Here is a 16,041-nt window from a genome sequence, read left to right on the forward strand (position 1 = left end):
AAAGCCCACTTCAGCACAGTAAAACAAAGTCTAGTTAAAGTTCCATCGCGTTTTTATGGGCTTTCACCCCAGTGTCACTGAGCCACATTGCTATACCTAGACACTGGATCTCTTTCTTTTTTTGACCTTTGGTCTCCATTGATTTTGGAGCCGCTTTGCAAAATGGGGTGACATATTAATTGCTTGAGAATCTTAAAACTTTAGATGTTAGACATTTATAAGCCAGAGAGTTAGTATTGTTTTGGTTTTTTTAGACTAATATTACAGATATGGAAGTCCCTTAATCATTTTGACATGTAATATCCAGTGATTTTGCAGTGGTTGTTTGATGCACTGAGTGGCATTAAAAATGCAAGAAATTAGTATTTGAGCCAGTTGCATTTTGGCCTGTTTTAAAAGTTTAAAACCTTGTTTTAAACGTTTTCTTTCTTTTAATTCACATTTATTAGACAACTGAAGTGTTAATTCTGCTTTTCTTTTCTAAATTGGTTCTTCTCTTATTTGGCATTCTGATGTCATTACTATATTCATTTGATGTATGTATTTCCATTACAAATATCTTCCCGTTTATGAAGATTTCTCATGTTTAAAACAGACCATCGTCCTTTTAAACCCTGAACTGCATGCTTTTGGATAAAGGGAATTCCCTTTTTGCCTGGTTCTTCATTTTCGAACAGTGATGTTCGTGAAAGATCTGGATCAGATTCGTCTGTGCGTGACTAAAGTCATGGTTCCCCTGAGCCCTGGATAGGACAGCCGCAGTTCTTGTTAGGATGACATGGTCTCAAATCTGCTGTCCCATCCCAGGGAGCCTCCAGCCAGTTGAAGTCTTCAGCTGTCACATTTGGAAGGTCATAGATCACACAAGCAGCCCTTGTAATGTAGAGGGTTTGAAGTATAAGAGCTTTTTAGTTTAAAATGAAATTTGTTTTGACAGCACTGGCAGGACGATAGGAAAAAGAAACATTTTCTGCCCCATGAACGGTGCATTTGAAAAGGCGGTGTGTAACGGATTGCTGGAAGTGATTTCAGCTAAAAACAACAAGTCATTATGTAAGCGCGTAGGGGTAAAGCAAACAGCTCATATTTTAAAGGTTATTGGTCCTAACCAAAGGCTACAATTTAAACTTGAGAAAAAAACAGTTTATCAATCTCCCTCACTCATTTTCTCTAAGCTGTTTAATGGGATTGTAATGTGGTCTCAAAAGCCTGTGTTCTTTTCAAAGTGGTAACTTGTGGAAACTCAGGATGGCTACATAATTTTGGTTAAATCACTGATTAAAATATTCCTGATGGTGGCAAACCAAGAGATTTGCAATTTTAAGGTGATCCTTATAAGTAAATAGATTGGTTCAGACCAATTGATATCTGATTCCAGATTTTATATTATATTGATGATCAACCTACAGGGCCTCTGGTCTTCAGTATCAGTAGAGAGTAATACTTCAAAATTGAAATACACAAGCCATCCCTAATATCTTTGATGGAGATGTGTTCTATTGACATGTTATGACATCAATTGATTTCTGTGGTATTAATTTTGTGTTGGTTTTAAAAGCAATTGCTCTGTTTGGCTAAATGTTATATGTATATGAAATGACTGCGTTAAAACCTGATTCAGAAAAAATGCATTTTGGATTTGCAGTTTGGAAGAAAGGCTGGTCTTACTCCTTTAAGGAAAAGGGGCCAAAACTGCTCAACCACCAAAATATTACAGTCTTTAAAATACATGAGGGGAAAAGCATAACTTACATTTATTTGAGGGAAAAGATGAAAGGTGGGGTTTGAAAGCTATGTCCTTTTTTGTGCCAAATTGGAATTGCTGCACCTTTAATAATTGTCCAAAAAGCTTCAGCTAAGGCCTTCAAGCATAAATCTGGACATACTGTACAATAACACACCAAAACGTATTCTGTGTCTCCACCTAGTGGTGTCAGAGTGAACAGCTCCTATATTTTAACTTTATGATGAGAAACAACCGTTCCAATGACAATTCCAGTCTAGAGATGCTTTAGCCTGAGCTCTGTAGTTTTAAACATCAGTTGCGAAATCTTATGTGTTTATTCTCTTCTTAAGATCACTGTAAAACTGCTTTCAAATTTCAAAATATTTGATTTTGGAATTCAAAAAATTCGAAATAAACGTCTGGTGTAAATGTTGGTTTTAATGTAAATTTAGTGTATGATATAATGTTTATAATCCATAATAAGATCACATTAAAGGGGAAAGGATTGTGGACCTGTTGGAGTTGGGCTGAGTATACGTCATACATGTGTTTTTACCCTTTCCTCAGGAGCCTATAATGGTGTAAATTTTAACAAATGTTATTTTTTTTCGTAGTGCGGGTGTGGATGGATTTGGCCAGACAGCCGCTGTTCCAGGGCGCCCTGCTACAGCATACGGATATCGTCCAGATGAGCAATTTTACTATGGATACGGGTCCAGATAAACTGAGTGGACACTGTACAGCTGCATGAACGTTTTTCACTTTGCTACACTAATAATAACCTGATCTCAGACACCTACAGATCTGATACACTAAGTCAGTGGTTCCCAAATAAAGGACATTCCAATATTTTCCCTTCAAGGATGTTTCTGGGGATGTTATCCTTTCCAGTGATATTTCAACCATATCATTGGTTGATAGCTGAACCATTGGCCTGATAAGAAAGCTGGAAACTGGAAAGATTATCTGCTGGGAACCAGTGCATTTCTAATTGCATTGCTAATAGGTGTTATTGTGGTATATTTATTAAATGATTCATAATGCTTGTATGTTTAAGCGTATATGTTTGTTAAAAATGGTAAAGGCATAGAAACAGTATAGGACAATGCTAAAAGAAAAGTACATTGTCCTTTAGAAACTCCATGAAAAAGTATTTTTGTCAATAAATGAATCTTAATTTGCTTTTAGTCATTGTATCTTCAGATGGTAATTGGTAACTCTGCTTATCATACAGCATTTAAATAACATTCATCAAAATAGGAAAAATAGATTTTGCTTAAAAAGTATTTTGGTGGCACTTTCCATTTGACACTAGGCTTAACCCAGCATTTCTGCATGAAGTGTGCTTGTAAGATTTTTAAATTCTGTTATACGTGTAAATTGTGATAACACTGTGTAGCAATTCTTCCCCAGTGTGACCATCTGTCATGAATGTTTTTTTTCTCAGAATGACAAAGTTTAACTGTGAGGAGGTGAAAAGGCACTCCTTGTTTTTGGTAAGAATGGGGAACAGGCACTACATTTTTTTACAGGACTGTGCCGTTGCTTTCATTTTCACTTTTGTTACTGGTTAACAAGATTGTTTACTTTTAAGATTATTTTTATATGAGTTTAACCATTGCTGTTTATTTGATTTACTTGTAAGGGCAGTGTGAAAAAGTGTATAAACAACAGTCCTTAACATGTTTCTTTTGTATGGACTATTGTATTTGTGGGTCTACAGTAGGTATACAGTAGGTCAGTATATAACTTCTGATCCCTGTGTTTTGATAAGTGCATTCATTTGGATGAATGTGAATAAATTGAATGTGCAATAGTTGTAATTGTTTTTTAAGGACTTGAAGATCTACACATTTACTTCTGACAATTGTTTTTGCTTTTTCTGGTTTTACATTTTAATCCTGACTGAATCAAAATGATGTTTTTAAAACCAAACATGGAATTTTGGAGAAGCAACTTTTTTAATTTTTACAGAATTTACCACCTGGAGAACATTGCTGAACAAAACAGATAAGAAATGGCAATAGAAATTGACAGATGTCACATGAGTTTTGTCAGATCAATAACAAATGAGTTTCACAGTTTCATGTGAAACTTTAGAAGATTAAAAGGACTACTCCCTCTTAAGGTTTAATATTTTATTATACATTATACTATAAGAGCTTTACAATAAATTGAGAGTTTCTTCAGTCAGTCATCACCTTTGACAATCTTTAGATAATACAAATAATTCCTTCATCTAGAGTAATGTAACTTAAACTGGGTGTATATCAAAACCAATCTTTGTATATCATTTTTTTCTATATTTACATTATGCAGTTAGTAACTTAGTGTTGGTTATTTTAATAGACCACATAGAAAGAGCTTATAATTTACTTCATGCTTTGTTAATCAGCACAACTTACTTCTGTAAAAAGACTCTTCTTTATTTGTGGTTTAACTTAAGGTCCAGTTTGACCATTAACATGAAGAATTATCCATCATTTTAAACAGAAAACCAGGTGGGGGCAATAATTGACAATGGTTCTATTGATAACTAAAAAAAACAATAAGAATTGCAATAGTTAAAATATTTAGATTAAAGGTGTGATCAATTGTTTGTTGCGAATCTTCTTTTAATCGCTCTGCCAGCGAATGTAATAGCCAGTATCTGAAAGCCATAGTTCACTTTTTAACAATCCCCTATCATCAAGCAACACTCCGACTTTAACCCTCTACGAATCCAGAAAAGGCCTCTAGTAAATATACAGGTATGTGTTTATAGCTTCTCAGTGTTTTTGTAAAAAAATGTCCTTTTATGTAGTTTTATTATTCAGTCATGGAATGTTTCAGAAATCAGTGGTCCATGATCATCTGCTGTTCTAAAGGTTTAGAACATTGTTCAGAGATTAATAATTGCACGATAATGATACTAGCTTGCAACTGTGTGTGAATCTTTTTTCATTGTATTTGTAACCAGCAAATTACTTGATAAAGCAAGTATTTTGTGGTTTTCTATTCAATTACTTAGAAAGACTGCAAAACTCATCACTCTGAATTTGGGTAATTTAAATACAACTACTGTATTGACATACTGCCACATTATGTATCACTACATAGAAAACAGGTTATGGCAATGTAAGAAATATGCTGCTTATATGATAGCTATTAGGCTCTGAACAACTAGGAAAAGACTGGAGGGCATGTACAACTATATAGTAAATAATGTATACTTAACTTTTTCCACTTTCTCTGCGATCCTATATATCAATAACTTAACATTTTAGAAATAAATAGGGTGGTTGTCCCCATTTTGACAGTGTTGCCTAGCATTCAAGGAAAATTGCTTGTGGTACAGTACTTTTTAGTCAGTAATTGAAAAGATGGAAAAGTCCTGTGTACTGTAATATTTCTGTCAACCTGTGCAAGTCACAACAAAGTAAAAATTTATATTGAAACTATACCACAGCAATATGCAAAGCCTGCATCTATGTTAATAACTGCTAATGCATCAGTTTATGACAGAAGAGTATATGTCAAATATAGAGGTCTGTCAGAATGACAATTATATGTTAAACTGTATACAGAGAACAAGTAAAATTATGAAAATAGCGACCTTTAAAACTACATGACTTAGTAATTATCTGTCAAATGCATTATCTAGAACGATTTCATTTTAAACCTGTCAACTATGTGTACAAGCAAGCCTTGTGTCTTAAATGAGGGATTTGCACATTTTAATTGGAGTAATTAACCATTACATATCTACCTTGTTTCAAATGTAAAACCCTTTTGGGTTTGCTTTAGCATTTTATAGTTCTATATGAAGGCACTGATATATATAGTCTTCTATATAGTCTTTATGGAGGCAACAGTCATTGAAATGCTTATGTTACTTTGCTAAGGCCAAATTCAGTTAAGAGTTAGAAAAATTGAATGTCGAGGATGAGGTTTCGATCCGTTTTATCAGGTAAGTGATGCTGTTAAATAATTTGTGAAATTTCTTCTTTGCAATAACTTGTACTACTTGCAATTGTCCTAGTTAGCACCTCTAAGAAAGGATTTAGACATCAAATTCCATTAAATGCAACTGTGTGAGAAATATCTTACACTTCAATTCGAGTATCCTGAACTTGGTTAAATCAACATACAGTTATTAATAAATGGTCTTAAACCATTACTGTGTGATCATCATACTGTCCTTTTCATTTAATATCGAAGTTTCAAGTTGAAAATGTACATCGCTGGCTGATGCTGCAGTTATCCTCTGCTCTTTGGGCGATCTGATTCTGTTGGCTGTCAGAGGGTTTGTTGTGCAGTTTCTCTGTGCTGTGGGCATGACAGTCTCACTCCTCTTCCACCAGCTCTCCTTGTCCAGCCATCAGATTTCGAATTTCGTGGAGGCTGTCGGGAGCCTGCGTCTCTGCGAGCACAGTCTCTTCGCCTGACTTCTCCTCCGCTTTCTCGTCTCTTTCTTTAACCTCGTGGTCTGTGCCGATCGTGAGTAGACCTGTGCTGTCAGCGACGGGCTGTTTGCCAGCAGTGTCCTGACTCGGTGATGGGGTGAAATTAGCTGGAGATTCCTCCTTGGCAGGGTTAAGGCTGAGCGCTGCCACACTGTTAGCAAAGGACTCCTTGCTGCCTGTGTCCAAGCTAGGTACCGCTGTGTCAGTCTGCATTCTGATCGTAGAACCATTTTCCTTCTTCTCTGCCACAGACACGCTTGATGTGTCTGGCTGGTCCAAGCACTCGTGTATCCCGTTACCCTGAGGCTGAGGGGCTGGAGTTTCTTTTGCTGTTGCTTGCTTGGCTGGACTAGCGGGGGTGGATCCTGGTGGGGTCTTGCTGTCAGTCAAACTGGATTGGCTCACGCAGGGGAGATCCATGCTGTCTACAAACAGGTTGTGCTTCTTTGCACTCGCAGCTTCCTTCACCACTGTGTGAAATGGCCCCAGAAACAAAAAGAAGAAAATGCTTCATTCTTTTTCATTGCAGGGAAGAACCTAAGCGCACCACTTTCATTTCACTTTGGATTGCAAGTGTAGGCATTAAAGATTATCCAGAAAAAGACTTTCTAAAAGTTAATAGTGTAGTAAAGCTGAAGAAGAATTTGCACACAGAAGGAAAAAAGTAGCAAATGTGTTCCAAAAAACAAATGTATTTGTTTTCTAGATAGATAGATACTTTATTGATCCCGTGAGGGAAATTGCAGACATTGTTCTATTCCAATAATGCAGGTAAAAAGGAAAACAGTTATTTAGTGGTTCTATGCACGGAGATTCCATTGATTGAATAATTTAGGAATCCACCTTTTGTTAAACATTCACCTCTGTGCTCCTCTGTGTTCTGTAACAATTACATCAATGGTTCTACACATTTTTGGGAAAGTAAGTTCTGGAAAAATGCCAAAGCAATGTGAAAGCTTTTTAAAGGGCTTAAAGCAGCTCTTTTCAGGCCCTGTATGGGATGACATTAGCAGACAGCTCACCTTTGCTGACTTCTCTCTCTAGGACCTCCAACAGGATTTCTTCATAGACATTTTCCACTTGTACAAAGTTAGCATAATCAGCAAAGATGTACTGGTCAAATTTCTGAAGCTCCTAAAAATCAATACAAAACAGATTTGTGTAAAATATAGAAACATAGTTGTAGTTATTTGTTTGATGTTTCTTTTAGTCATGACAGAGTTTCCATATCACTGTAATTCAAGATACTGTATGTCTATGTATTTGTGTGGCCAGGGTTGTCTTTTGGCCCACTGAGGGCAGCTTCTTGACTTTATCTTGCATTACATCTACAGTATGATGTATATTATTATGCCTGTCAAAAGGAATTTAAATGACAGAATAAATCTTCAAAAGCCCTTGTCTTATGCATAGAGCTGTTCAAGTAAAAAATAAACTGCACCTGTTGGAGGAAGGTGTTTGTTTTAGTTGGAACTATGATGATATGTTTGCTTCAATGAGAAGTATGGCCAGCACCTTGCCTTCAAAGTGGAATTACTTGATCAGCCTTCAGATTGACTGAAAATGTGATTCTGTGGAAGCCTGTTTGATTGTGGGTAGTGGACAGGAAAGTGAATAATGGATCACTTACTGGTTTGCAGCTGGGAGCCAGAGTCTTCCGTATTGTAGGCAATGTGATTTCCACCAGAGCCTCCTGGAAGATCTTCTTCCTGATGGTGCTGCTGTCGTAGTCGTATTGCTGTCAGACAGAGAGCAGGGGAGATGGAAGAGAATTCAGATGTGCAGGATGGATAACTATCAACCATTAAGCCTGCTTCGTCTGAAATCACATTCTTAGCAAAGGGAAAATGACTCATGTTTCATTTTAAAAGAGCTCTGCTTTATTGACACTGTAAACCCTACTAAAATGACATTATTGACATACACATTATCGTGAAATTGAGTTTGTTTTTGATGTCATCATTTTTTTTACATTTGTTATTTTAATAGTATCAGATATTTGTACAGCTAAAACACGTTAGATTATATTCAGTGATTTGAAGGATACCGGGGAACCCTTAAGGTAATGTGGACATTTTGTGGTGAGGTAGATACTCTTTACTGTGCCATTTTCTGTGTGCATATCTGTTGTCACGTTTTATAAAATACTGTGTTCAGACCATAGATAGGCCATAGCACCTTTATGTCATTGGGCTTTTGTTTCTTGTCATTTACGTGATTAAGTGGAAATGAGAATTTTCCCAATTCTCTTAAGAGGCTGATCTGTATAGAAGGGGCTGCTTACCTTTAGAACCCTCTGCTTGGCCTTCTCAATGGCAGATGGGACATTGGCAGGGTTATCTTTCAGGGCAGTGAAAAGCAGCATTTCAAAGGTGTACACCACATTATCCATCAGCTAAAGAGAAGAATTCAAATACAGAAGAAGAAAACACTAATCTTTAACAACCTTGTTAAATTGTAAGTGTTTAGTGTCACTAAAGGGTGGTGGCTGTGTGGCTAAGGATCTGCGCCTGTTACTGGAAGGTTGCTGGTTCAAATCCCACGGCCGGCAGAGGAATCCTACTCCGTTGGGCCCCTGAGCAAGGCCCTTAACCCCAACTGCTCCAGGGGCGCTGTACAATGGCTGACCCTGCGCTCTGACCCCAAGCTTCTCTCCCTGTCTGTGTGTCTCATGGACAGCAAGCTGGGGTATGCGAAAAGACAAATTCCTAATGCAAGAAATTGTATAGAGCTAATAAAGTGATCTTATCTCATCATTAAACTAAAACAAATTCCCTTTAAAACTCCAATGACCACAAGGGGGCAGCAGAGATTGAGAACGTTAAATGTTTTGAGACATCTGATGTTTCTGAAACATGGTGTATCGTGGTGCACCTATAATCTAGCTAATAATGCTATACTTCACCAGATTCTTAGTGTTAATTCGTAGGTTTGAGGTAGGTGCTTTCGGGGGAAAAAATAAATGAAAAGAAGGAAATAGAAAAATGACAACAGACCCATGTATGTGGATCTATTGAATTAAAAATAATGACATTGCATACATTAGAAACAGGTAAAGCTTTATTCTATGCTCAAAGAAAGAGAGACTCAACATTTTGAAGAAGGCTCAACAGCCGAAACGTTGAGTCTTTTCCTTTCTTCTCTTTTTGGCATGGAATAAACCTTTACCTGTTCCTTTGCAGCCTACGCATGCTGACGCAGCTACCTTCTTGAATTGAATACATTATCCATGCAGTGCATGAATATCCAAGCCATGGCATGTAAACCTTAATGTCCCTATCTTTCTACCAAACTGAAAATTCCAAGAGGAGATGTATTCAATGCAGCAATCAAACGTCTGCAGGAAGGCCCCACCTGTTGCATGTAGCTCTGTGTACTGTGGACCAGGCGGGTGGTGTTGGAGTACTTGAAGCGGTTTCTGAGTTCCTTGAGCTGCTCCCGGAGGACCTCCACCTGCTGGTAGCAGTCTCTCATCTTCACTTGTCCCAGGCTTCCCAGGGCCTGTGGAGGAGAGGGTGGGGTGAGCTGTCCAGCACTCTCCGATCTCTTCTGCCAGCAACACTAGCATCCTTCTGAGCCTGCTCAAAATATCCCTCCCGGACACCCCCCCCCCCGCTGACCGCACTAGTAGTTTCAGGAGACGCAGGGGCAGATGCTCAACCAACCTGCCTCAGAAGCAGCTGTGTACTGCTGTGTTTCGGGAAGTTGGGAGCCTGATGTTGCATGAGGTCCAGTCTCACCTGTTTCAGCTCTTCAGTGCTGTTGCTCTCCTGGTAGTCCTTGCCCAGTTGGTCAATCTCGTTCTCCACCAGGACCCGAACGTCCTGGAATCCGGAGCTGATGGGCACCATGAGCTCCTCCAGGATGGAGGCCAGGTAGGGCTGGACACTCTCCAGGCAGCACTTCACTGTGGGCTCCGACACTGTGGCTGGGGTGCAGTGGAACAGGTCACTACAGACAGGCCGTGGCCATGCCTAATTCAAACAACAGTGCGACAACCTGCCATGTTCCTCACCTCTATACTTGCATTTCAAAGGGCTTAACTGTGCTTTGCTTTGGTACACCACTTCAAGCAGCCCATACTCCTTTTTTTTAAACAACTTTTTTTTTTAAACAACAAAGGCTTATAACAGTGGGCGACACGTTGGCACAGTGGTTACAGTGCTGGAGCCCTGCATTCAATTCCGGGCCTGGGCTGCTATCTGCCTGCGAGGAGTTTGTAAGTTCTCCCCATGTTTGTGTGGGTTTCCCCCTGGTGCTCCAGTTTCTGGCCCTGCTGTGAGTGTTTGCGTGTGTGTGTCTCTGCCCTGCTGTGAACTGGCATCCTGTCTAGGGTGTGTCCCACTTTGTGCCCTGGATAGACTCCAGCTCCCCTGTAACTCTGAATTGGATGGTTGATTTAGAACACTGTGAAGAGTGATTTAACAAACCAATGTTAATGTTCCTGCTTATTTTTCATTTTAAAAGTCTCCAAGGTTAGGCACTGAAAAAATATGATGAGGATTTTTTTTTTATTTCAATTGTTTCCAAATTCTTAATTCCTTGAGTGCTCCCTGATTATTCATGGAACACTCCGGATGACGTATGATGCCATCTTCTGGAAAAATCTGCTGAAATCCCTTACTTCCCAGCATGCTTCCATCTCAGTGTGCCCTGTATGACGTCTGGTGCTAACACTGAATCACGAACGAAAGGGATAGCTTCTCTTCTAAAAGTGCCACCAGTAAAGCAGTCGTCATGTCTGCAGACCCATCTGGGTGTTCTCTCAAGCACCAGACAACACTCCCTTCTCTAGGGCAGGTCACATGTTGGGTTCACAGCCATTCATGAGACTGCTAGCTTGGAGCTACAGGCATCCTTAGGGGAAAACACTCCTGTCACATGCAGCGCGGCATGTACCTTTCAGCTTTCCAGCCAGGAAGTTCTTAGAATTGACAATCTGGTCCATGTCTGAGCGAATACGGGCCTCCTGCTGTTTGGCTGTCTCCTTGCATTCTTCCTTCAAAGCGTTCAACCCCTCAGCCACCTGCTCCTGGACCAGGGTGTAGGCGGATTCCACAGTCTGGAGCAGGAAGTGGAAGAGGGAGAGCTAAGTTCTTACATGAGTAATGTTGAATATGGCCAGATGCCAGAATCATTATTTTACTTAAATGTATGAAACCCCAATGGACACTGTATATGCAAGTCACCAGTCATATAAAACTTTCATTCCTTGCTTTGCACTTCTCCCAGTAAAATATTTTAAAAAAGGTATGTAGTGTACCATTGAATAATATTGCTAGATTGTGATATTAAAAAACGTTTTTGTTTAATTTGGCTTTCATAGAAGCACATTTGAGTGATCTGCATCTACTGCCTATGCTCACTGGGGGATGTATTACAAGTCAATGCAGATGAGCCCCCTGGTGGCCGGTTTAAAAATAACAGTTGCTCGTTGAGATCTGTACAGTACGAAGCCCACGTACAGCGAACCAGACTCTCTTCCGCTCGTTCTTCTTCCCTTTCAGTCGGGGCACCAGCTCGGTCTGCAGCGAGGGCAGCAGATCCTCCATCACCAGGTTACTCAGCACCTGCCACACACAGGGAACAGGGGGGCTCTGAGGGACAGACAGCACAGCCGGCCTTTTCACAAGCTGAGAGAAGCCACATCGGGCTCTGGTACATCTGTCCCCACGTTTCCAGGCAGGAGAGCAAAAAACACCTGAGTGTCACAGAGCCCGATGTAACACAGAGTAAAAGACCTGACAGTTCCTGCTCATGACATGCTGCCTCCCCACACCTGCATAAGAATTTGAATATTGTACATGTTTTCACTATATGTGGTTTACTACTGTGCTACGTCACATTGTACAACTGATATTTTAGTGGTGACTTAATACAGTACACAGTATAGAAGCAAGATAAATGTTCCTATATTCTACAGGAAACTGAAGTTTGTTTTGGCTTTTATTTCACTTTTACAGTTTACTGCGTATTTTTTTTTCTGACGTGAGGTGATAATACAGAAATTAGTGTTAATTATTTTGGCTGACGTCTAAGGCATTTCATATTTGTACTGGCTTCTTGTTTAGACAGCTGGGCCTGTTCCTGGCGCAATCGGAGGGGTCTGTCTTGTTCCATAGTACAGCGTCAGTGTTCCACCCAGCAACTGAACCCCAAACGAGTCCAGTGCCCTATCCGACACCCCACACTGATGGCTATCTAATAGTGAGCAATGTAGCATAAGCTCACAGCACAACCTTGTTATTAATACTGTGATGTTATGATTATCATTTCCACAGCCAGCTAAACTAAATTTCACAGCGCATTGTATTGCCTGCTTCTCTTATTATTGTCTAGAGCTACATGAAAACATAATTTTGAAGTGAGGCCAACATTTCAAGGCAGTGCATTTGAAAAACAGACTGAAGTCAAGCAGACAAATACTGATGTCCCTTTTAACACAGAAAAAGATTCTAATGGAACGTTTTGTGCAAAGGAACCAGCTTGAAAACCTTAAAACACGATTTAGTGAATGAAGCTCAGCGTAATAAATTATTTCAGGTGGGTAGCTGCGTCAGCATGTGTAGGCTGTCAAGGAACAAGTAATAGGTTTATTCCATGCTGAAAAAAAGAAGAGAGAAAAAACACAACGTTTTGGCCGTGGAGCCTTCTTCAGGTGTGACACCTGTGTGACACCTGAAGAAGGCTCCACGGCCGAAACGTTGTTTTTTTTTCTCTCTTCTTTTTTTCAGCATGTAATAAATTATTGCTGTGACAGGATTATGGTCTAAAGAGTCCACATCATCTAAATTTTCATTTCAATGTTTAAGTTTGGATTATAGTTGTTTAGAGGCGAGTTAAAGTTTTTTTTATTGCAAAACGTACAGCCCACCATAAACCAAACTGTAGGGGGGGACTCTGAGATTGTTTTCAGATGTGTTGTTCTTGAGATTGAGATCTTCAACGGTTTAGAAAACGCATCAAAATAGAATAACTCAGGAAATCTAAAAGTCAAGTAGATTCTGTGACAGCGTATATTTTTTTTAACTGAAAAGAGTTTCATTTTTCAAAATGAATGTGGTCCCCCATATCTTACAAATGCAATTATATTGCCAGAAAATATGTGATAAAATGCTCTTAACTTGAATAACTTGTATAATATTGTATGATTGTGTGGTTAACAGATCTACACAGAACTGAAAAGTGTAGACTGATGCACAGTACAGAATCTGCAAAGCAAATGACTACAAGGCTCTCTCGTCACGGTGTTCTGTGCTGAAGTGTGAACATCAACAAAAGTTGTTTTAAGCAATTTCCTGTATGGTGAGGGAATTTCCTCCAAACAAGATTAGCTCAACAACAGAAAAGAACTGTGGGGATAAGCACACCAAATTCCAGAGAACTTACAAGTGTTTAATTTTTTACACTCTCCCGAGTTATTTGACATAATTTTAAATGCCCAGATGCATGGATGTGAGTCATTTAGAGAAAAAAGTGTCTACTTTATAAGTAACAGAAAGAAACACCTGTTTTTTTATTGTGGCTAACCACTGTATAAATGAAATATTTTTAGATCGGACAGAATCCCAAATATTCTTCCTGTCACAGGAAGTGAACGGTATGTCTCTATCATTAAGTGCGTGGAAGTATGCTTTCTCTCACAATGTTATGATGGATCCTGTTTACAAAATGACAAAGCTGCAGGAATAATCGTTTTCGGAATTATTATACCTGTGGCGATGCCAATGATATATGATGAATTTGATTGTTTTGGAGCCCTGATCTGGCATTTCAAAATGCACCATTCATGTTATTCAGCAACTGACTACTTTGGAACACTTACTATTATGTTACTGCAATGTACAGAGATCTTGTGAAATAAAGGGCCCCATTCAGACGCTAAGCTTTGTCCTTGCACTGTTGCGGGGGTGTAAGAGAATATATTTAGTTTGTGCCCCCAATTAAAAACTCTAATTCTTCTAATTCAAACGTCATGTCATTTCCCAAACTGCTTTATACCATACAGTGTCGCGGGAAGCCTACCCGGCAAGCAATGAGCGCAAAGCAGGCTATACCATGGACCAGTCCATCGCAGGGCAAGTGCAAGCCAATCATACATGGGGATACTTTGGAGGCCACGATAAAGGCTGAGGGGGGAAATTTGGCCCGAACACCGGGATAACTCCCTACTCTTGTCGAGAAATTCCAGAGGATCTTTAATGACCACTGAGAGTCAGGACCTCGGTTTAATGTCTCATCCGAAAGACGGTAATTCTTATGTCTCATTCCTAATTCTTAAAGTGTGTATGCCAACTCCCATCACACTTCTGAACGTTTGCCTCGGTCATTGTTGTTTTTTGGTCAAGAACTCAAAAACCGAAATGACATCGATTGTCCACAAATAACCTACCTTCGCATCACTTCCTATTAACATGTCCCATGACTCATAGTGGTTCTTCTCCTGTCTGTAGAACTGCACTGCCTTTAGGAAAGCCTGCACATCACATGTTGTCTTCTTGAGAAAGTCTGGAAGGAGAAACACAGCCCACTTGAGAGGAAGTGTTTTATCTCCTGCGGCACACTGAGCTTATTGTGACGTTAGGTCTCAAATTCTCAAACACGAGAGTATTATAGACTTTTCTGAATAGTAACAGTGAATGGTACTTATTACAGTATTTTATTCTGTTATGATGTGTGGAATTAGTGAAAATTGTGGTCATTATATCACCCACAATTACCCAGCTTGTGGATTTAATATTTCTGGCAATATTCAATCATTGTTGTAGCAGTACATTGCAAAGAATGAGTCTTAGGCAGTCAAGGGTAACCCCATTCATTGTGTTAAGCAAAAGGGTGGGTTAACAGGACTCATTGACATTGATTAAACTGAAAACTGAAACATTTTCCACATTCTGAAATCTGTTTGTGTTGGATTATTTCACAATTACATACAATTTGAATCTGTGGTTTTTCAGTTTTTGAACAAAAAAAAGTGCCACCTTCCTCTTTTGAGGGCAATATTTGCCAATCTTTTGGGAAGCAAAAGAAAAAAATCATCAGTTGCAATCAATGTAAAAATAAATGGCCTTTTTTTGCTTCTCTTGCAGTCACATGTTAATGAAACTGCTAACCACTAACTGACAAGAAAAGGATGAAGTCATTTCCACACAGGAAGCAGGTCTCTTGCTACTGGTTATTATTAGAGTATCATAAAGCAGATTGAAAAATACCAAGAAGCATGGTGATCAAGTTCCACACGTTCTTTGCTCATTGTTTTAGAGCACCTGGTTTTATAATTATGAGGGTGTGAAACCTCAGTGTTCTATGGTCTAACGCCTGCCATGCATATGCAAACTGATTTCACCCATACTGCACGATGAGGGCTGTAGCTAACACCTTCTTTTTCGTTTTTCTTATTTGTGTGTTGGTTTATTTCTCTGACTTTGACCCAACCCAAGTCCTGATTCACTTCCAGTCCCTGAAATACCTTGGTTCTGATGTCTGATACAGTCTTCCAGAATGGAGATGAAGTGTTTCTGGACGTCTTCGCTGTGGAAGCAGAAGTACCAGTCTTTTCGGTAAGGCAGGTGCAAGTAAACAGGAAACTGGTCAGGCATAGTGACCAGGGGAGGAGAAGCCTCTTCACTCATACCTGCAGGAGAAAACACAGCCTTGAATTGAAGTCATTTTGAGTCAGTCTGCTTAATAAAAACGTACCTGCTAATAGTGTGGTAATCAGATGATAATACACTACATATTTTAGCTGGAGAAGGTGGAGAAAGAACACTTTAGCAACTCATCTATTTAAAAAAACAACAACAGATCATTCCTTCTGGAGAGTGAAGGTCCAAAACCATGTATCCCATCAGCCACCTGTATCCTGTAGTG

At 39.3% G+C, this 16,041-nt stretch overlaps 2 protein-coding genes across 2 annotated transcripts in view; one reads left to right on the forward strand and one right to left on the reverse strand.

Annotated features, from left to right (window-relative positions):
* Positions 1–3,542, forward strand: part of kifap3a (kinesin-associated protein 3a) — a 31,050-nt gene extending 27,508 nt beyond the window's left edge. The window contains exon 20 of the mRNA XM_088598228.1: positions 2,341–3,542. Coding sequence (XP_088454354.1) covers positions 2,341–2,449 — 109 coding nt within the window. The 3' untranslated portion in view covers positions 2,450–3,542. The remainder of the gene's footprint in view (positions 1–2,340) is intronic.
* A 307-nt stretch (positions 3,543–3,849) lies between these two features.
* The window catches only part of niban1a (niban apoptosis regulator 1a), a 34,170-nt gene continuing 21,978 nt past the window's right edge, over positions 3,850–16,041 (reverse strand). Inside the window, exons 5-14 of the mRNA XM_088598229.1 lie at positions 15,641–15,805; positions 14,564–14,679; positions 11,637–11,741; positions 11,071–11,233; positions 9,912–10,099; positions 9,526–9,672; positions 8,456–8,566; positions 7,802–7,909; positions 7,194–7,305; positions 3,850–6,641 (exon numbers count right to left, since the gene is read on the reverse strand). Coding sequence (XP_088454355.1) covers positions 6,052–6,641; positions 7,194–7,305; positions 7,802–7,909; positions 8,456–8,566; positions 9,526–9,672; positions 9,912–10,099; positions 11,071–11,233; positions 11,637–11,741; positions 14,564–14,679; positions 15,641–15,805 — 1,805 coding nt within the window. The 3' untranslated portion in view covers positions 3,850–6,051. The remainder of the gene's footprint in view (positions 6,642–7,193; positions 7,306–7,801; positions 7,910–8,455; positions 8,567–9,525; positions 9,673–9,911; positions 10,100–11,070; positions 11,234–11,636; positions 11,742–14,563; positions 14,680–15,640; positions 15,806–16,041) is intronic.

This window comes from Lepisosteus platostomus, chromosome 11 (genome assembly GCF_059453375.1).
Source record: "Lepisosteus platostomus isolate fLepPlt1 chromosome 11, fLepPlt1.hap1, whole genome shotgun sequence".
Taxonomy (NCBI): domain Eukaryota; kingdom Metazoa; phylum Chordata; class Actinopteri; order Semionotiformes; family Lepisosteidae; genus Lepisosteus; species Lepisosteus platostomus.